Source organism: Sinohyriopsis cumingii, chromosome 2 (genome assembly GCF_028554795.1).
Source record: "Sinohyriopsis cumingii isolate HCF-2022 chromosome 2, ASM2855479v2, whole genome shotgun sequence".
Lineage (NCBI taxonomy): Eukaryota > Metazoa > Mollusca > Bivalvia > Unionida > Unionidae > Sinohyriopsis > Sinohyriopsis cumingii.
In genome coordinates this window covers 14,857,963-14,881,189 of record NC_142962.1, presented here as the reverse complement: position 1 = coordinate 14,881,189, position 23,227 = coordinate 14,857,963, and the positions used below count along the sequence as shown (strand labels likewise).

Genomic DNA, 23,227 nt, shown 5'->3' with positions numbered 1-23,227 from the left:
GAAGAATGAAAATATTTTAAACAGTCTGTGAAATCACAATGATTTTCTGTGGAATGATTCTTTATTGTAACAATGTTATCGACAAATTTGAGTCCTACATCTGGTTTAAAAAGGATTATTCAAGAAGTCATTTCTTAATTTCCCCATCAATAACGATACATTAGAAAAACAAATGGGACTGCACATCGCGTGGAACTGCACATAGCATGGAACTGCACATAGCAGTGTTTTTATTTTTAATCAATTTTACGCCCCACATTAAAATAACTATTTTAAAGAATCGATTTTATTGAATGACAAATAGTTTCGCTGGATAACATGCGTGTTCTGTTATCGTTACTATTGAAGCATTCGCAAGCTTCAGTACTACTTGTATGGTATATTTTAAGTCGAGATAAGTGATATTAAAGAAACGAAGAATTATTTATCTGACAATTTCAGAACACATTTCAGCTTACTATTGCAGTCTAGAGTGTCTTTGATATATGAAGGGATAAATTGCATTAAAGTTTGTAAACTATGATCATAATATAATGATACAGTTTATGTTTGCGAGTTAAAATATTTCATAAATAATCCATGAAGTGCTTAAATTTTAACAGCTAGATGCGATTCCAAATTTTTCAACATGAGCTAGAAACAGATCAGCAAAGTTATATGAAGCAATGACCGCAAAATAATTTAATCAATGAAGGAGAAATCATTAATTTTGCATGTTTTTTTTTCTCACAACTCTCTTATGTAAATAAGACTATCTACATATAAATTATGCAAGGATATAATTTTAAAAAGGTTTCTTAAAATAGTAAAATTGGATAAGCAATGCAAGAAATTAATTTTGTGGTATGTAGTTGCGATCACGACAAAAGACATACAAATGAAACAGAAAAGAAGGGTGGAGTGGCGAAGAGCAGCCAAATGACAACAAATAGTGATGCTCCACTCTCATCACAATTGCACACACTTCAGTATTTCTGTGCATGCAAAGGACATTTATGGATACTTGTCACTCACGAAAATAAACTGAAGAGGTTATCAAGCGAAAGAAGAAAGAACTCATATTTCCAGCTGTTCATTCTGGTCATATTTTCTTTTCTCCTTATCAAATCCTGAATGTTGAACGGAAGAACAGTTACCAATGTTACCAAAATTACTAATGTCAGTTACGTAAATATCATATTAATCTAAATTCATGAAGACTGTTTTTATGTCCTTTTGGGGGTGTGGGGGTAATTATCATATGATATGCAATACAATTTATATTTCTCAACATTAATCAAAACTGAAAGCTACGTTTTATGTGTTACAATGATTTGACCCCGTTTTTAAGCAAGCTTCTAATTTAAGTGGAAGCACCTTTATAGTAGCATATATTTATTGATGATGATCATAATGAAGATGCCCGATTATTAGTATTAGTAATATTATTATTGTTATTATTATTTATTATTATTATTATTATTATTATTATTATTATTAATTATTATTATTATTATTTGGGACATTCAGTATAAAGGTTTATAATATCATTCGAGTAAATAGTTGATGTAGAGAACATAAATGCATGAAGAGAAAGATGGATTGTTAGTTTGTATATGGAAACAGGAATAAAAACAAGTTATTTATCAATCAGAAAAGCGGTATAATCATTAAGTAAAGAATTAGAATATTAAAATGCTGTCCGTTACTGTGGGTAGAGTAGCTATGAACTACCTGGTTTTGTCAAGTCTGTATATTATAAATAAGTTGTTTACTAATATTAAAATTCAAACCCTAATCTTATTCAAAAACTTAGAAGTTATGAAAGCTAACTTGTGACCCATATCCAAGGCATTTTATTCTCTCTAAGGTTTTATAGAAGTTTGTAGTAAACAATAAACAAAATTATTCAGTCCTTTCCTTTTTCAAGTTCAGTTTGTGGACTCATTTTCAGGCATAATTGAGAGGAATCGTTTTTTAAACTATTCCCTGGAATTACAATGTGCTCATTGACTTTATGGACTAAAACACTATTTTAGGATTATAGTGAATTCCTTCAAAGACATTCTGGATTATATCATTGTGATACATTAAGACTGTCTGTACATAAACCTATTCAATGTTATTTGCCCATCAGCACATTGAAGTCATTTTGATTTCGGAGCACTCTGTATAGTTGGACTTATGATAGAACATAGGAATATTTGGAATGAAGTTCACAATACTGTAAGTTCCTCTTAAATTTTCACTTTGTAACTTAAATGAATTATTTCCTTGCTTTAGTAAACTTGTTGGTGTAGCTTCTTTCATTTAACTAGTCTTAGACCATATTGTCATAACAGAAAGTGGGGACTCATATGGGATTTGAATGTCTGTAAAATATGAGAGATATTTTAAAATTTGTATTTAAAATTCACTTGACTTTATTTCGGAGGTTTTGTTGTCTCAAGTAAATATTTAAATTTAAAATGTCATCTGCAGTGGAGACAGTTCTTTTTAATCGTATCCAGGGAGGAATAGTCTATGACAACGACTAGTTGCTTGAGGTTGGCAAATATTCCGATATTTATAAAGGAAAAGCGTGTCTTTAGCAAGAGATAAGGAATATTTTAGTTCAGTAATGAATTGGAAATGAAGTTTTGTATTACAGTGCTTTTTGATTAGTAAGTAGCTGTCTAGTTTTATTAGAAAATTAAACAAATTCCAGTTTTTTATATAAAAAACCCAGATGGAATTTGAATTAAAAGAGCCTTGGTTTCAGAACAAATGATAAGATTCAGAAAAAAGAGGAGAGACAAATGTAACTTCAGTGACATAGAGAGGGTAAGGAAGTATAAATGTATATGAAGAGAAGAATTAGAAATTCAGCCACAGTGAGAGGCAGAAATGTAGAAGATGGAGAGAGACAGGCAGACAGACTGCATATTGAAGAGAGAAGGAAGAAAGTGGAATGTATTATAGATTAAAAGAAGTGGAACTGAGAAAATGGCTGAAAACTTGAAATGGTTATTCGACTTTGTTATTACAATGTGTACTTATTGGCAGAGCTCGTGATATCTACATTTCACTATAAGGACACCAGCGTGCTGATTATGACGTGGTTCATTAATGTATCTTTAATAGGTATTTGATGGTACCTGACTAATATCGACAAAGGTTTAGGAATCGTAGAAAAGAAATTAAACAAACCTATAACAAATATACATTGATAAAAGAAAACCTATTTGATAAGTGAGGCTGTGTCACGAAAGTTACTATAGAGTTTGCTAATCTTAGACCACTCATGTATTTAAAGACTTCAAGAATTGCATCCACAGTCACGGCAGGACCTGTCTTGATGAGCAAACAGTAGAAGCTTTCTAAATTTCTCCTCAAATAGCTGATGACGATTCCTTGACTCACTATTTCATCTGATAATAAGTATTCTTCTCAGCATTTTGTGGGCAATTGTAAATCTCAGCCTCATGTAAGCGCTTCCAAATCTCAATCTGGTGCAACTTTTAGAAATCAATCTTCTGATAAGACTAATCAGAAATCCATATTTCGTCCAACGTGCGCTTATTGTAAAAAGAAAGTGCACGTCGTTTCTGATTGCTACAGGTTGGAAAAAGATAAACAGAATAAAGATAGATCTATTCCACATGTTCAAAGTCACAATCTTGTTTTGAAATCAATACATTGGATTCGTCGAACCCCAGTCTGCTTTTATTATAGAGAAGTATGCACCATTCATGTCGATAGGTTCGATATAACTTATTATTGATTCTACCTAGCCTATCCCTACTAAAATTTTAAGGGACACGTGAGCTTCTCTGGGTATTTTGTTATTAGGTACTTTGACTTTGTTTTAGAAGTGATCTTCGTGTGAAAGTGTTCTTATTCAGGAAGTATAGTGAGGCTGTGTTAATGCTGCTCTCCATTAGGTCAATCAGGCACAGGACTTCGTCTCAGAACCCATGATTGTTGGAGCAGTGTTTTCTTTGCCCACTGAGAGTATTCATTTATTACTAAGCAATAATCTTAATGGAGATATGATTGTGGTTAATCCATCATCTTAAGAATTAAATCTCTGACACAAAGAGCTCTTAGGAATGATGTTGATCATGAAATTATTCCTTTATCTGGCACATGTATTGGCAGGCCTTTTGATTATGTTCCTTGTATTGATCAATCAATATATTCTGATTAAAGTGATACTCCTTTTACTACTCATTCTGTTTATTTAAATCAGGGTGACTGAAGACAATCACTCATTGTCGAACAGAAACAAGATCCACAGATCTCCTGCTTGATTCAAAGGGCTATTAGGGCTTTTAATGCTTAGTCTAGCTCATGAAACTCCTTCGGCGGTCATATAGGAGTCAATACGATTTATGACAAGATCTTAAATCTTTTTGTGATTGTCGAAAATTAAAAGTGATCTTTCTTAACCGATTCGGCCGCAATCCCGTCTGTAGGAATGATGAGGCTGTACCCTAATTACGAGCTCTGCAACATCAAGGTCATTTAAGATACACCAACATGGGTATTATTACAAAAAAGCAGACATATATACTCTAAAATGATGCCAAATAATCTGGAAGTTCTAGTTGCACTACAAAATACACAGGGAAAAACCTAATTTTTGGACCCGTTTTTTTCCACCTAAACTTCGCATGTGGTCGGAATACGATTTTGTATCCGGATTTTAGACCTTTTATCTTCAGATCTAAAGCAGACCGGTCTAAAAGTCACCACACAGACAAGTGATCCTTTGCAAAAAGTAGGATACAGTGGGCATTTGGAATAAAGAGCGGTCTCCATACGAAAATGATGGGTCCTTTAAGCTAACAGAAGAAAAAAACTCCTTCCTTTACCCTTCTGCTCATGCGCAAGCAAAATAACCAATGGAAAATTATGTTTCTAATACAACTAGGCATTAGTCTCATGGAAAATCTGTTGAAAGCCGATGTATTACGATGTATTCAGAAATAGCCCCCCAAATTTCTTTCCTACACACATTTCAGGCGAAAACGACAAAAACCTCTGGGGCCGAATGAGTTAATACTGTAGATATTGTCACACTTGTCAAATTCTAGGAAAACCCCCTCAGAAAATATTCAAAGCCCATCTGCAACCTATTCCTACATTTGAAGAACCAATTACCAGACTAATGGTTTACAGTATCAGCCCCTTTCCTACGATTGTTCGCCGTCATGTGCGTGTCCATAAGATTTCCATAAGCAATTCCTTTAAATATTAATAAAACTAAAACCATTTGCAACATTCCAGAGTTTAATGAACATGATTGGATATGATCTAGATAACTGTGATGACCACGTCGATTACGCTATCATCTACAATGATACCTGTATAGATCATTTGGAAACCATTCGGGAATTCTTTCATAGACTCTGTGATTCACATTTGAGAATTCGAGTAAAAGTGATTATGCTGTTCTTGTCTTACATTTTAGGACATATTGTGGGACACATTCAAGTCAAACCTAAGGTCACGGCTCTCTATAAATTCATGTGCCTGTTAGCGAAAAAGGATCTGAAGTGATATTTGCGTACCTCTGTATATTATTGGCAAATTTGCTGAAATATTTCTATAATTGCTGGACCCCTGATCAATTTGCTCAGCAAGAAATCTAGGTTTCACTGTGTTGACTAATGTCAGGATACTTTTGATAAATTAAAGATCATTCTTTAGTGTGCCAGTTCTTTCAGCTCCAAAATTTAGTCAATTATTTGAAACGTCTTTTTAACAAAAGTGATGAAGGGGTTGGTGGAGTATTTTGGGGAAGCAGAATAGTTATGGTTTAGCTTTAATCAGAAATTTAGACTCTTTTGGTGGCGAGCTCATGACGCATACCCTGGTCATTTTACTGTGTCTAATTCGCGTAACTTGAATGTTCTGTCAGTGTAATCATTTTCAGTTGTTGAGAGGAATCATATTTTAAAGTTTTAATTGGTATTACAAAATGCTCAATGATAATTTGGACTAAGACACTATTTTAGGATTATAGTGTATTCATTCAAAGACATTCTGAATTATATCATTGTCATACATCAAGACTGCTGGTACATCAGCCTATTCAGTACAGCTGTTACTGCAGCACATTCAAGACTGTTATAATTTTTTTCCAAACGCTCTATACTTTTGTATTTGTAATAGCACATTTAGTAATGTTTGGGATTTAATTCATATTACTGTAAGTTCCTCTTAAATTTTCACTTTGGAATTTAAAAAATAAATTATGTGTTAATTTTACTAATCTTGTTGGTTTCGCATCTTTCTGTCCCTTAGCTTTTAAGACTATATGTCATAACATGAACAGTAGGAGGAAATATAGAAATTGTCGACATTTTCCATACACTTTGTACGAACATACTTGCCAATTTGATTCATTTAAATACATAAAATTGTTCCTGTAATAAAAGCTTGATATACATAATGTATTCGGATTAGATAAGTATGTGTGTTCACATCAATCATTTGTATATCGTGAAAGAAAATTTTTGTTCACATCAACTATTTCAAAAGTTTGGTTGTACTCTTTCACGTTCAGCAAATGTTTGTAACATACTCTTTTGTCCATTGCATATATTGCAAGCATATTTTAATATTAAAGCATAAAATATTTTTGCTAGAACCTATTAATCGAATTTTGATTTGATTTATTCGCATCTTACCAAATTGACATTATCTTTTATCAACAATCATCATTTGTGTGCACGCTTAAGTATTAGAATCATAAAGTACACTAGAATTTGTATCTTATTTCTTTTTGCTAAATGGCACACATCATTTTGAATCCATTGTCCTTAAATCCGTATTGTAATAGTATATGACAAATTAGCAACACCTCATTTTTTTCTTTATTTTCAGACATGTTGTGTAATTGCAAAAGACAAGACTATCTTCAGATTCAGTGCCACCAACGCCTTTTTTATACTAAGCATCTTCAATCCAATCAGACGGCTAGCCATATATCTCCTGGTCCACCCATATCCTTTCGCAAAATCTATTGTTATTTTGCCTAGATACTCCGCTGATTCATATTATGTAAATCCAGAATCTGATTTATTGTATGTAATTATAATTTAATATGGTCTCAATCAAACATGTTTTAATGATTTGAGACAAATGAGATTTAGTATTTTTCACAGTCATATTTAAGACGATATTTTGTTAATTATCATCATTCAATGTCGAGTTATAGAAAGAGATTTAATGAATATGAAGTCATTCATAGACCACTCTCTCATTAAGGTACATCATTATATCATGGTTCTGATGTACGGCCAAATATAGTCATTGGTCCCATTTCATAAGTTCATAGTAAAATTATGTTTATAATGTACCTCATTAGTTCCAGGACATTGAGTTCAATACATGTATTTTAACCATGGACGGATCAGTTCAATAAAAATATATAATATACAGATCATCATATAATATTTTATAATACATCTAACTTTATCTTAATTAATATTTGTAAAAAAAATAATATTTCGAGACATCCTTTATCAGCAAATCTATGCCACAGTAGCACTCTATCTTTGCTGTGTATTCTTCCTGCGAGATCGAAGATCGCAATGGGATCACTAACTAGTTTGATTTTCGTGAGTGCACGAGTAGCTGATCCGCCCAATATGTGTTTTGAATTGTCTATTGCGCACTTGACATGAGATGCAGCAAAGGTTTGCTTGATTGATAGAGGACATGCTGCAGTTCTGATATCTCATATGTGATTACCTCAGCATAATGTGAACGTTTGGAATGCCTGCTCGTGTGAGAATCGCAGTCTATGGGATCAGGTGTTGCTATCAGATCCTCATCAATTTTTCCCATGCATTCATGACAGCTTCTTGACAGCGCGTCTGTACACTATCCAGGTTTCGCATTGTAGCGAAATGCATCAGTATGCATACTGAAGCGTGTTAAGGACAACTTACAGCCTTGTTTGACTCCACTAATTACTGCGAATGGTTCAGATGACACAATGTCATCCGCCACACGATCGTCAATGCCATGAAATTGCAGAACCATTAATATGAATTTATTTGGGCAACCAAAAGTAGCCATGCTCTTCCGAAGGTCCCCACGACTGAGAGTGTGAGTTGTTTTTGCCAGGTCGATGCATATCATGTACAAGATGGATTTCTGTTTCTGGCAATTCTCCTGGAATTAACGAGCTGCAAACACCCGTATGTGGTCCCTCTTCCTTACTTGAAGCAACTCTCTTAGGCAGGTGCCCGTGATCGGTGTGATGCACAAAGCATTTCAAGAGAACTCTGGTGAGAACTTTGCCAACCATTGACAGCAAGGAGATGCTCCAATGGTTCACGCGGGGTTGTATGTTGCCTTTACGCTTGTACAAGTAGACAAACAATGCGTCCTCGAACTCTTAGTATATAGTCTTTTGTGTCCACATTGACTGGAAAAGTTCAGTTAATTTATGTGTCATAAACGCGCCTCTTCCTTTAAAGACCTATGTTGGTATAGCATCTCCTCTAGGGGCCTTGCCATTTGAAAGCAGATTAATTCCGTTCTCAAACTCAGTCAACTCTGTATAATTAATGAATGTGGCCTTAAGGCTGTCTTCAAGGCGCAATAGAAATTCTTATAAAATTCCTATCCGCGTAGTATATTATCTGTCTTACTGCATAGCTATACGTTGTGCAACTCATTGAGATTTCATTTGACAATTGTCTTGATGTTGTTGAATGCTGCCTTCTTGGATGAGTAAGTACTGTTCTCTAAACAGGCATTAACTAGCTTATGCTGCTCATTCAGTAGTCTCTGTATGGCAGTATTATTCTAATCAAATCAAGCTTGATTTTTATGTGTGGTGGGGCAAACAGTTTTAGATGCGCCGAGAACACAAATTCTGTGAAGGATTCCACTTTTTCCAAGACATTTTCCAATTTCACATAAATTGTTTCTAGTTGGTTGTACAACACTTTGACAACTTCCTGTTTCACATTATCCTGGTCCAAAATGGAGACATTGAGCATTATAGGCACTGGATATTGACCTCCTACTTCAGTGAGTTGTCCTTCTTCAGCCTGCATAGGTGAAGGAGCCAAAGTTTAAGGTATTTTTTCTTGCCCATTCCTCATACCACGGAAGTGCACAGCTTGATCTTTAAAAGGGCTGCTTAGTTACACACGAAGCTGTTGAGTTCTGCTGCTGCTCCAGTCGATTAAAACGTAACTCTATGTTCTTAGCCGCCTGTGTGCATGTCTGCAGCTACATATCCCAGCGTGTATATATCTACTGCTTTGCAGCTCGACCATTGTCACCGGACTTGAGGATATCTAGTGGGAGTAAGGGGACTGTAGACTTAGAATTAAGTGAGGAGAAATTCTCCCCAACTCTCTCGTCCAGACGTGTCAAGATTTGTCTGATTCCAGTGGCACGACATTGTCAAAACGTCTTTACGAATCCAGATGAAGTGTATGGACACTAGATCCTACTGCACTTGAACACATGTCATGCTGTGTCCACACAGTCCTTGCCGTGTACTTTCATAGCCAGAAATCATGAGCATATCTGCTTGGGTGCTCAATCTGCCAAGAGGACTTTTCAGAGGAAGCCTGTGTAGCCGTCCACTCTGATTAAACAGTTACAGGATGATCTGTGTACTGTTATTTACGGTTCTGCTGTATTAATGAATATATACAAGTGCATGTACAAGTCTCTGGTAAAAATAACTTTGTAACAAAAACGTATGGAAACAAAAGCAACATTAAGCTGTGCTGGTAGTACAAGCAACAAATAATACTTACTTAAATGGACTGTAAGTAGAAAATTTTACTATGAACGTTTATTAATTTTCGTTGATTGTTAAGGTTTGCTTGTCATCCATGGTCAAGATAAACTTAACACAGGCATAAACCTAAGAAAACAAAATATGTGCAAACTTTTATTTGTATGAAGTTCTTTTCTAATTATGGAAATAGTATTAAGTAAACAAAAAGGTGTTTTACAACATTAAAACACCTACCCGGTGTAGGAAAGAATGATTTGAAACAAGCGTCAACGTTATCTTTCTCCACTACAGTATGTTATGTCACTATTCACTATTGAGTATGCTGTTGATGTTGCCCTAGGCACATGAGATGGGCTCAGAACCTATACAATATTATAACATGGTATAAGAGTAATATAATGGTTGGTCGCACCTTTGTAGGTGAATATTTGAAAAAAGCAAGTGTAGCCTTTGGCAGACTACGCATAATTGTGCAGAGCGCAGATGCGTCAGTCTGCAAACAAGACTGAGGGTCTACGAAGTCATTGTGTTGCCAAAGTGGTCAATATAAATTCTTCAAAGTTCCCTCAAGTCATCCTTGAAAAACTTCAACATTGATCTATATCTCGTACAGGATCCTTCACCTGGCGCAGTCAAATCCATACTGGTGCTACGGACTTCGAAGTGAGAATAACTGCTGAGGAATAGCAAAAGCAAAAGCATCGTAAATCTCAGAAATCCAGCACTTACTCCATTGGTCTAATAAACCAAACGGCATCTCCTGTCAAGTGTGCCAGAGACAGGTCAGAGCATAATTCGACCTGATCTGCAACTCCCGTATGCGCAGGAACCAAACCAGACAAGGGTGTCATAGTCATCTTTAAACTCGAAGGACGAACAAAAACAATGGTCACTACCCCACATTCTGTATACATTTCGAATACGATTAAAATTAATGTGGAACAGCAATATAATGGGAGATGTAAGAAATTATGCACTTTTCCGAACAATCGGTAATTATTGAAGTATGGATAAAACTATAAGTGATATTATAAATATTACTCATTATTATATCAATAATGAGGCGATTGAGCCATTCAGTCATTACTCCCCACAGCTGTGCACTCAGTCCCACTTCAATGTCCTTAAAGGTGATGAACTATATATAATTCCCACGACGGAAATGCAAGAAGGCATAGTGGTTTTCCTTTCATTCTTTAACCATTCGTTGCATCTATACATTGGACCTTTGTACATCTGCACTAAATGCAATTGTAGCTGGATGCATCTTCAAAAGTAAACTCAACAATACCAATTGCAAATCACTAATGTTTCACGTCTGACTCACTATTGTGTTTTCGCTCATGACATTACCAATATCCTCATGACATTACCAATGACATTACCAATATCCTCATGACATTACCAATATCCTCGTTAAATCTAGACTCATCATGCATTCCATCCTAAAGCATATTCAGCAATGTAACTAACCATGCAAAAGCTGATCGTGACCTATTTTACTGTATTCTTTTTATTAGCTAAAGGGGCTATTACCCGATAAGTGAGTTCACCTTTACAGGCAAGAGCTAAAAAAACCACGTAAAATGTTGGTTACTGTGACCTTACGCCCATGCTTTAAAATATTTAGTCTATATCGTTTATGATCCCTTTTACCAACTCTTATCTAATTTCAGATGTAGGTACATCTGCTGTAACATCTTTTTCAAATTTAGATTGCGTATGACTTGTTTGTACTCTTTTTAATCGATATCACTGTCACTCAACAGCTGGTACATTTAGATTGCGTATGACTTGCTTGTACTCTTTTTAACTGATATCTTCATCACTGTCACTCAACAAATGGTAAATGTTCTAGCTTATTGAAACTTAATTAGTTGTATCTAGCAAAATATAAATTACATTTAGGAGAGTTACCTGTTTATGGTTAAGAGACTTTTAAACAAATATAAACTTTTACCCCACATGGACGACAGCACGTAGTCTACACTAATCAACATTGGACACGACATATTAACTCATGAAACCTGAAATTATCCCTTCTGTATTCTATGGTAACATAACTGGGATTTGAAAAAGGTACAGGCAGTGAGTGTATACTTGTTTTGAGAAACACCTTGCTTTTAGATAACTATTCTTGGGTTACATTGTTTCATTTATGAACTATCCCTTTTTAAGGTAAACATTTTGTTATGTGTGACGTATTTCCTTAACTATGTGCACTTTGTTCAGTGCAATGGTGATTCTGACAATTATCGTCAACTGTATATTCATGACGTACCCATCCAACAAAACCCCGGGAGGAAATGTCACAGAGTAATACCTCTCTCTCTCTCTCTCTCTCTCTCTCTCGTTTAACTGCTAAGTTAAACATTACTCTACCCATCTTAGTACATGAAAGAATTTGTTATGTAGTCCAATGATGTCCAATATGTTCAGTTTGGCATAAGTAGGGTGATAAAATTACGCATATTTTGTTTGAGAACAATCATTTTATTTAAAAAAACTTTTACTTTACAGGATGAAAATGCATTCTAATTGTATCAATACCATTTTAAAATACCTTGATCGCCAAATGTGTCTGAGTTTAAGTCCTAAGGGATTATGTTCGCATCCGGTTGTAATCCAATAAATTCGGAGTTATTCTGGCTCAACGGTACCATTAGTAGATTTTATATTGATGTGAAGTACAAAATGTCCCAATTAAAATGGCATTTGTTTTATTTAAACAGGACAGTGTTCACAGCCATATACACAGTGGAATTTTTGGTGAAGATTACAGCTCGTGGGTTTGTTTTAACAGAATTTACATACCTCCGTGATCCGTGGAACTGGTTAGACTGCGGTGTTATAGCGATAGCGTGAGTACTCCGTCGAACAGGTTAGCACTTTGGTGTAATAGCGATTGCTTCCTTACTTTTATGGAATTACATAAAATTAGATTTTAAGTATTCTATAAGTCTGTTCCTGTTCTAAATGATCTGCTGTTATCTTTATCTTGGTTGCATCTTGTGATCAAATGCCGTCGAAACTCGTGTATAGCCCGCTTTGCAGCAAACACTGACTATCTAACTAGCCGTCGGATCATGCACCCAGCCGATTAAAATCGATGATGTTCGTTCTGCTAATATTTCCAAGCGAACACATAGACCCTGGTGTGATGGCGCATTTTAGTACGGCAGATGAGTTCATGTTATTTGCAATTGTGAGCGCTCTATAAATGAGTCTTCACTGTAAGTATCTAAATATCAGTGCAGTTTATACACAAGTCACAACGGTAAGTATCAAGATGTCAATGCAGTTTATATACCGGTCATCGCGGTGAGATTCTGGATATTAGTGTATTATATAGGGAAAGAATGTCTGCTTTATGATAAACGCTAATTACAATAACGTTCAGCTTTTGGGAAAGCTGAAAAAGATTCATCATTTAAGGTGATGAAAAATAGCAGTTTATATGGTTTTTGTTTAGTTTTGTAGGTATAATGCCATTTTCAGCACGCGATAGGCTGTACACAGCGGCCAAAATATTTGGCGGAGGAAGAACTCGGGGAAAATCCCGGGATGAACCACCGACCCACGGTATGATGTTGGCAAGCTTTCTCGGATACATACATTGGCCAACCCGAGACTCCAACCCACGCAGACTGAGGTGAAATGTGAATGGTCTGTAACGGCGATAGCCTTAGGCCACTTGACCACCAAACCAAAGTTCTGTAGAAAATATGTGTTTGACTCGTCAGGACATGTTGGTGTATTTCTTATTCGGAACAAAATAATAAATATCGAAATCTAATACCTAAAGTTATAAAAGAAAGTGTATTTAGTGTATTTACGATGTCGTTATATTACAAGTAACTAATGATTTTTCAAGCACTGCCCACAGCAGAATTTTATCCAGTGACAAAGATTCATTCTCATACCATGCGGATTGATACAATATTAGCAACAGACCCTTGGAGTAAAATGCCTATGAACGACTTTCCTTGCTTATTTTATCAAGTAGATAGAACGGACAATTTATACACAGGATTCGGCTGGATATATGTAAAATTTAGAGCTTTAGGGTTATATAACTATTTTTGAAGTACGGGAAAGGTCCCATGAGGCGTACACACACAGAAAGAATAAACAAAATACCAAGATACAATATAATATGATGATATATATTAATTGAACAAAAACTGCATCAACGATCTTTAATTTTGCATGCATGATACGAGTAGATCAATTTACTTTTTTTTGTCAGTCTCATTGTTCTTTTGTTTTTTTGTCATTTATTCCTTTTCGTTCCCTATTGTCTAACAACAAAAGGCAAAAACTTACCCCGCCGTGCAAGAACAGTGGACCTTATTCACTTTTCTAGGTTCTACATCTAAGTAGATGTCGTGCAGGTTCTGACTCATTTTCTCATTCATATGGCACTTGGCGAAAAATCTGAACCACATTTCCATCTTGCTGAAAAAGTTTGCATTCACAAAAACAATATATTTGTATCTTTGCTACATTTGGACTGAGGCATGATTGCAATACCTTTCAAGTAATTTTCTGATTTATTTATCCAATTCCTTTAGTGTAGTAGTGCACGCGAACCCAACAGTAGCCATCTTTAGAGTTAGCACGTCAAGCTTAGTAAACCGTCACGGCGTCTGAAATTGGCGTCTCTACGGCTCACTTGGTGATTCGTCAATTTTAATATATATATATATATATATATATATATATATATATATATATATATATATATATATATATATATATATATATATATATATATGAGCGTTTGTCCTCAAGCGGAAAATGTTTTCCTAAAAATCCGAACCAGTTATATTTCTCTTTTATTTTTCAGTTATCTTACTATGGTAATAAAAACCTTGGGAAATCTGTCAGCTTTACGAACATTTCGAGTACTGAGAGCACTAAAAACTGTAGCGGTGGTGCCAGGTGAGTATTAAGTATGGCCCGTGTCTAAAACTACTTTAAATTCACGGAAGAAAATAGTGCCAGAAATTCATGTTGCAAAAGAAATGTGACCATCAATTGTAGTATTATTTTAAAATTGAGTTCTAAATTCTTATTTAAAAGGTAGCGTCAATATCGACAACCTATTTCCTATGTAACTTACATTTTTGGAACACCACATTAACCGGCATTATTTTGAACACCGCAGTAACTTGCATTATTTTGAGCACAACAATAACCTCCATTATCTGAACACCTTTTAATTTCTACATTTATAGTATAACTATTTTATGTTACTAAATCATCGATTCTAACTGATCCAAAGTAATTTTATTTGCACTTTGCACGGGTTTCATGCACATGAATGTATGACGCTTAATATTGCAACATATTTAAAGAAATTCATCTATATGATCATGCGTTAATGATTAAAATTAATACAGTACAGGTTTATAAAATAATTATTAAAAATGAAGAAAAATGGGGTGGATTGGTCTTCGTTTATATTATGTAATAGGCTCTCCAAGGATTCTACGTTCCAATTAGAGTGGCTATTTAATACATTTGTTTCACACCGGTGATTGCTAAACACTGGCGACCATCATGGCCAATTGAAACTGTTCGGGCATTCCCGCTAAGAAATATTCATCTTGTAGATGTGAACAAGGAAACCATTTTGGAATAATGGTGGCAGTCTGAAGGCGTCAATTTTAGGCTTCATTATTCTTCATCAACACTGAGAATCAATGAATCAATCCATCATGATACAAAATCTGAGAGTATTCCGTTTGTGTTAAGTCATGATGTACAGCAGTGGGTTTATCTGGTGAACAAAGTTGTTGAAAATCGCTATACCTGACTTATCGGAAATTGTTTTTGAATCTTATGAGTGATCGAAATGTTATAACTGTTATTGGCTAGGTGTGGTTGCATAGATGCACTATAAGCACATGTTTCCAAACAACACTAGCATTCGCCGAATGCTAGAAGTATAAATTGACAATCCCTTAGCAATGGCAAGTTACCTTAATTCGCATTAGCGCAAAGTGTCTTGAGACAATTTTCAAAATCGGATCGTAAATAGTAGACTTTTGCTTAGCTGTAATTATCTCGATGTATTTTTCAGGCCTGAAAACTATCGTGGGTGCCTTATTAGTAGCTGTTGTTCGATTACGTGATGTAATGATATTGACATCATTCGTGTTGTCGATCTTTGCTCTTATCGGCATGCAGCTCTACATGGGAAATTTGCGAAATCACTGCATCACGCCATGGCCAGAAAACTCCACGGGTGAGGAGTATCGTAAGCATGTGGAAAACCTAGGTATGAATAAATTTCTTCTTTTTTGTTTTGCTGTTGCGTTCCATTTTGATACTTTTTGCATATGCTCGTATTCAAATAGGATAGATTTAATAAATAGGGATACACTTTGATTTTCTACAATGGCCGAAATCTACCGTGGTATTCGTTTGTGTGTCTATTGGCAGAAAAAAGAAGTGTTATAAATGAGTAGGCATATTAAATGCTTGTATTCCTGCTGATTCAATCTCATATGTATTTGTGTGCGTATATATAAGTATGCATATATAGTACATATATGAGTGTATACATATTGTTATGTTTATCTATATTCTATATCTTACTTTTGGTGCGTCCCTGTATATTACATCATAGCTAGAAATATGTGTTTACAAGTTTTAAAATCAATCGTAATAATCCACCTGTGTACAAGAGTGATGTGATTTCAAATCGTATGGTTCTCTCAGATGTATTATATTGCCAAGTGAGATACTGTGAAATAAATTCACCTAGGAAGTAGAATGGGACAAATAGGAAAATGCTAAGACGATGAGCCGTATGTTTGTATATAAGTAAATAGAGGTGGACAATTAATTCATTCACGTGTTTCATTCTATTGCTTTGATATCAGTCTGCAAATGTGTTAACGGTTCTAAATATAATTTAAAAGGAATTATTTGTTGAGATTATTTATTCAATTTGCAAAGTGCTCAAATTACTGTTCAGACTAGGATATTATTCTGGGACTATTGTGAATTTATTCAAAGGAGTTCTGAACAATGCCATCGTGATACATCAACACTTTCGCATCACCACATTCGAGGACCTGAAATTCATTCGGAACATTAAGTTCTTTTGGTCTTATCTAGAATTTTTTAGGATTTATAGGTCCTTTGGAATCTTCATTTTATAACTTAAAGAATTAAACAAATGAAACAATTTGTTAAATTCTACATAACTTGATAGTTTTGCTTCTTTATGTTACTTAGTTCAAGACTTTATATATATATATATATATATATATATATATATATATATATATATATATATATACCAACAAGTTTTATAAATGCCAACAAATAATTTCTTTCCCTTGAATTCAAAATGAAAATTATAAAAGCTTGTAGAATTATGAATTAAATCCCATATAATCTTAAAAGTTGTATCATAAGTCCACTTGCATGAGGTTCCAATTAAATTTCATTGGTGTTCAAAATTATTTCCAATATTGAATGTGTTGATGTGCATGTAGTTTCGAATGTGCTAATGTGCCAGTGACCTGGAATACGGCGATGTATTAACATTTTGTTTACGTATGACAATAATATTATCATAAATATCCTTGACTGAATTCACGATAACTCTAAATTATTGTTTTAGTATAAGAATATTTCTGAGCAATTTGTAATTCCAGTGCATAACAGTTTGGATACATAAATCCACCTGAATTTTTAAAAAAAATCAACACAACAGTAGAAAACACTTTCGATGTTAAGGCAAGAATGAATAATCCTATTGTAAACAACTGTGTATACCTCTTCACTTGACCTAGGTCGCAGTTCCCATTTTCTGGAAATACTATATCAACCAGATGGTGAATTTGACTTCTAGATCTTTCTTAGGTCAGAATCCAGGCTGTATCTTTAACTCAGATTGAAGTAAACAAATTTCAATTCATAATGACCTAAATATATAATCTATGTTTAGTTAAATATTAGCTACGAATTGTGTTGTTTACAAAATAAATGTCACTAGTCAGGTACACCATTAAGTTTCTGTATAGATTCTTCTCAAAACTAAGTTTCTACATTAAACAAAGTAAGTACCGCCTTTCTAAAGTCGACTAATTTATTTCTATCGTGTGTTCTACATATATTTATATTTCATTTAGTTTGCCCTCCCGTTCCATTATTGAGCAGTTCTTCCATTTTATGGTTGATGTGTCCAGTTTTAATCTGTTTACGAGTTTTCAGCCGAACACATACTCGTCTTTCTGTGATATTACTATCCTTATGCTACTAAATAGTGCATTGATATAGAATGTATATTATACTGTTTCACCCGAAAACACATCATGTTATCATGACTTACCTTATTGAGTTTGAAATATTTCGTATGCATATCCAGGTTGTCTTTTATGTTCTTACACTAACTAAAAATGTTTATCGGATACTTCGACATGTTTGTATATTGATTGAGATGATCATGAACATATTCTTCTTGTCAGTGTTTGAATTCATCAGCGGGTAAGACATACATCTGAATTCTGGTCCAATGTTTGAAACATACGAAATTTCAATATTTCATCCAAATGTCAGAAACAGTAGAAATAATGTTGAAGAACTAGCATCTCAGCTATATGAATCTGATTGATGTGTATTTGCTTTACTGAAACTCACTTAGGTGATACTCTTCCGGACAAAACATTCGGACTTTTGGGAAGGACTTAAATCAGTTTTTGGTATGTGGCTATTCTAGGAAGGAAGACCAGAGGTTGACTATATTGGCTATAAGATGATTTGGTTACAACTATATCATGAAAAGCAAATCAATTTTAATATGGACGTTTCACAGACCACAAAATTCAACCGTTGAATTTTGTGAGACCTTTTCATCCAGTAATACTGATGATGCGAGCTAAATATCTCCGTACCTATTGATTATGGATGATCTAAATGCCAAACCTCTTTAGACCAATAATGAACAAACGGCACGATCGTTAAGTGCAAAGTGATCAGATTAACATAATAAATGAACCAATTCCCATCCCCAACAGACGTTAGAAATCTTTTTTCTCAACAGTGCATTCCCTCTCAATTAGATACAATTAGGCCATGACACGAACTGTGGCTTAATTCAGATTGAGACGTGAAATTAGATTTAAGTAATCATTAAAATTTAAGTAAGCATTAAAATTTAACAGCCCTTCATTATAAAATGATATAATAAAAGCAAAGAAATAGAATAAGCAACTTGCAAAAAGAAGCAAGAAAATTATTTTTCGAAACCTTGGGCATTTGTCTCTCCGAGGACATTAAAACGAATCCAGAGCATTATTGGATCATCAACAATTTATCCAGTCCATATTAATGTTCCAGAACCAGTCTATTTAAATTTCCAAAATTAAACTTTATTATGATTTTTACTCGATTACCTCTTTTGATGATCACGAAACAGATTTGCCTTTCTTTGAGACAAAACCCCGACACACATGAAACGAAATCTAGCTAACCGAAAGCGAGATAACTGACACAATTGCCGCATTACAAACAACAAAGCTTCTTGTCCAGATGATATTGGGTGCTCCTCATTTAAGAAGACGAAATATTTCAATTTGCAAATCACTATTAATAAGTCATTAAATATACGGAAATTTCCAAGTGGGGAAATGGTTGACATGGAGCCAATATTTAAGAAAGTTGCCAAATATTTTCTGTCAAATATCAGACCTATGTCCATTTTCAGTAACATTCACAGCATTCTCCAAAGATTAGTTTTCAATTATCTTCATAATTGTCTCTTATTTTATGATCCAATGGCACATGAAGCAACCATTTTGAAACTATAATTTATCCCGTACCAATACGAATTGGACAACTGAGGAAGTTAAAGTATCATTATCAAAACATAATCAGAATACAATCTATTTAATCGACAATCTCCTCAAAATTCGGGAATATACATATGACATTTTATCTTCCTGTACACACTCAGACTCCTGCAAACTTAAAATTTTACAGCTCGAAGAATCCAGAATAGTTTTGCACTACAACACTATACTCGAAGAGAAGCAATTTATTTTAAAACTGGATAGCCAACTAACCAAACCAAAATATGATCAACAACCAGTCTCAGAATTAAATAACTGATTCACTCCCATCCTTATCTCCAAACACAGTGCCTTCTAACTCAAACAATATAATCCAATATTAGGGTAGACTCTATTTGTTAAAAAACATTTCGTATATGCCAAAACTCAGCGAATCATGGAACAACCCTCAACAAACCACAATAAAGAAATTGGTTATTGGTCAAAAAGAAATTATCCAGCGTAACATTTTTACTTGAAGTTATTTAGCATTTGGTAATAAGCAAGCATCTTTGTTATTAACTAAGTAAAGACGCAAATGCCGTGCGCTTAATAGTGATCAATTTAGATGTAATCTTATCGCTAATCTTTCCTGTTCTTGAGGATTTCCATCATTTTCTTAGTGAATGCATACTGTTTCATAAAAGCAAGAAAAGAGCTTTGTCGCAGATTATTAGTAATTAATGTCATTATTGATTCTGATACACTTTCATTTGTAACGACCTTTAGACAACAAAAAACGCTATTTTGCTACAAAAGGAAATGCATAAATTTGTTATTAATACACATTGATTCATAACATGCGATTATGTTGGGCTCTTCTCGGCTTCACAAAAGAATGTTTGCCATAATAAGAGAAATGATGGATGTGGTGGAATCAGATAAATTGTGCAAAATAGCAGATTAGAAAGAGAATGCACGATCGAAAAAGAAAACGGTAATGTCATAATTTCATAATTTGCTTCAAATAAATTTATGTTATCATTTACTTCGAAATCTTTCTCAAGTCAGACTTGCTTTTATGGTGTCTGCGGAGGTATATCGGACTTTTGGTGGGGCTTTATTGCGGAAGAGTGGGCGAGACTCAAAACAATTTTGAGGACATTTTTCGTTAATTACTACAGCTAAAGAAGCATTGATTCATATATATCTAGCAAGCGTACATGGTTTAGCAAAGAACGAGGGACACTCTGTATCAAAGAATACGTGTAGTCAAGTTTCCTTGGCATTTTTGCGTGTATGGTCGTGCAATGTGATGTGTGCATTCACCTTTATAACGTATGTCAAAACTGATGAAAAGTAAATTAAAGTTGTAAAGACCTTCATTTCTTACTAAATTGGTTATGCTAAGTTTTGGGGTATGTATTGTAAGGGTGGAGCATTCTGCAGAATTCCATTCAAATTTGTATTCGGTTATAAGCGTGAAAGAAGAGGTTCATCTTCGATTTTGATTGATTTTATAAATATAAAACTCAGTAAAAGAAAAATGTTTATGTAATATTTCATTTGCTTCATCTATTGGTAGTTTTCTATTCTGCATCCTGTATTATCCCTAAATACCGAGCACGTCCTCAGTTACATATGTTCTCTTCTGCAGAAAACTATCTCAGGCAAGATCAAAATTTCATCTGCGGAAACGCTTCTGGGGCAGGGTAAGTTAAATATCATCTCCGTATATTTTTATGATATTGTTTAACTTCAAAATTGTTAGTGATTTATTCCTACTGATGCAAAGACCATTTCTGAATAAGTTTCTTTCCGACCAGGAGCTGGTTATTATTTTCCAAGGTGTCCCTTTTTCAGTAGGCCACGAAGGACAACGATTTATTATCGTATAAATCATCATGTTCTCGAAGGTAATACTCACCATGTCATGAACTACATAATAATACACTGTTTTGATTTCAAGCAAACAACGCTGACGTAGACCTAAATGCGTAGAGAGAACTCAATCCACTCTCTTATTAACAGAGCAGGTTACAAATCAAGAGGATATGACGCAAGACTTAATAACCTCATGACTAAAAGTAGCTTGTGTAAGCAATAATTTAAAGCATACGAAAACAATTGTAACATGGCGACTAAGTTTCAATACGGTAAGTCTACTGTTGTTCGTTACACACACTTAAATTGTCACAATTTCGAATAACTTGTCCATGCGGCAACTTTTACGCAAGGCTACACTACGCAGAGTTTACAGTTTCTTTATTCCGGTCCTTCATTATTTATGTGTTAAATAACCATTGGTCAGACTCTGTGATTCTGTTAAATACTCATAGGTTAAATTACGTGATTCTGTTAAATAACCATTGGTCAGACTCTTTGAGTCTGTTAAATAACCATTGATCAGACTCTGTGATTCTGTTAAATAATCATTGGTCAAACAGTGTGATTTTGTTAAATGCTTACTTTCAAACTGTGTGATTATATCAATTAGAGAAGGGTACCACGACAAATTTTGTACCTCGATCTACAGCGATTTTTCTCAACGTACTGCGGTATACCGCTATTATATTAAGGACCAAAAATTCAACGTTCTGGAGCAGGTGCCTGACACATTTTTGTTTAATTCCATCTGTCAATAATTGGAACAAAATATCTTGCTTTGATGTATAGCAAAACAATGCCATATTATATCCATGAGATTGTTAGGGAAAAAATACTAATCATCTTGTCAACTCAAAAGGACAGCACAGCCCGTACACACACACACACACACACATACTAGAATCGCCTGTATTTTTGCAGAAAAATCAATTTCCTATGTGTACGTTAATTGCTGTATAAATCGTAATAGTAAAGCTTTAACTACAATCTTATGCTTAAGTTTATGCTAAAGTTGATATTATGAAAGCTAGTGCCAACATAAGCGAGTGTTTTGATAAAATATGAAGTGTTGATACTGAAACCTACAATTTTCTAGTTATACTATTGATATTGTAGGCAGTGAAACTTTGAGTGGGATGTCAACACCCGGACAATATATTTGTCAGAGAGAACCAGTAAACATTGAACACCCTTGCCAAACAAACGAGAAAATATTTAGTTGACTTCATCATTTACGGATAGTTCAGATAGAAACAAGTGCGCTCCAGAAAATTGAAGGACGATATCTTAGCCTAACAAAGGAATACATATGCTTAACACATTCACATGCGCTAGTAAAAAATTTGTATGGGTTGTTATTGTTGCTATTTATTTTTTATCTAAAATTTGTATGAAATTCGATTTTGCTCGAATCTGTTTCACAACTCATTTGGCAACTGTGTTGGCATAAATGACAGGCGTTAAAGATATGACCAGTGAATCATAAATAGAAATATATATTGTCACCATTTACTTGTGATCGATACAAGTATTTTGTCTTTAAAAAAAGGATCCATATTTGGAACTATTTTGTCACGAATAACGAAAACACGTTGTTAAAATCATTAAAGTCGAAACAAGATTCCTCAAGAATTTATGTACATTCCTTACTGTCGGAAACTACCGACATACTTGTACATTGAAAACGTGTCGTGGTACGTAACACTGGAAAACAAATACCGCGATAAACTGATGTACGGATAATACCGGGCATCCTGCTGTTAATACACACATAGGTCAGACAATGTGTTGCTGTTAAACACTCAGC

At 34.4% G+C, this 23,227-nt stretch overlaps 1 protein-coding gene across 1 annotated transcript in view; it reads left to right on the top strand.

The window, feature by feature from the left end:
• Positions 1-23,227, top strand: part of LOC149804371 (sodium channel protein para-like) — a 100,703-nt gene that overhangs the window by 4,445 nt on the left and 73,031 nt on the right. The window contains exons 2-7 of the mRNA XM_089932269.1: positions 6,853-6,971; positions 11,966-12,058; positions 12,475-12,603; positions 14,592-14,686; positions 15,831-16,028; positions 21,191-21,245. Coding sequence (XP_089788395.1) covers positions 6,853-6,971; positions 11,966-12,058; positions 12,475-12,603; positions 14,592-14,686; positions 15,831-16,028; positions 21,191-21,245 — 689 coding nt within the window. The remainder of the gene's footprint in view (positions 1-6,852; positions 6,972-11,965; positions 12,059-12,474; positions 12,604-14,591; positions 14,687-15,830; positions 16,029-21,190; positions 21,246-23,227) is intronic.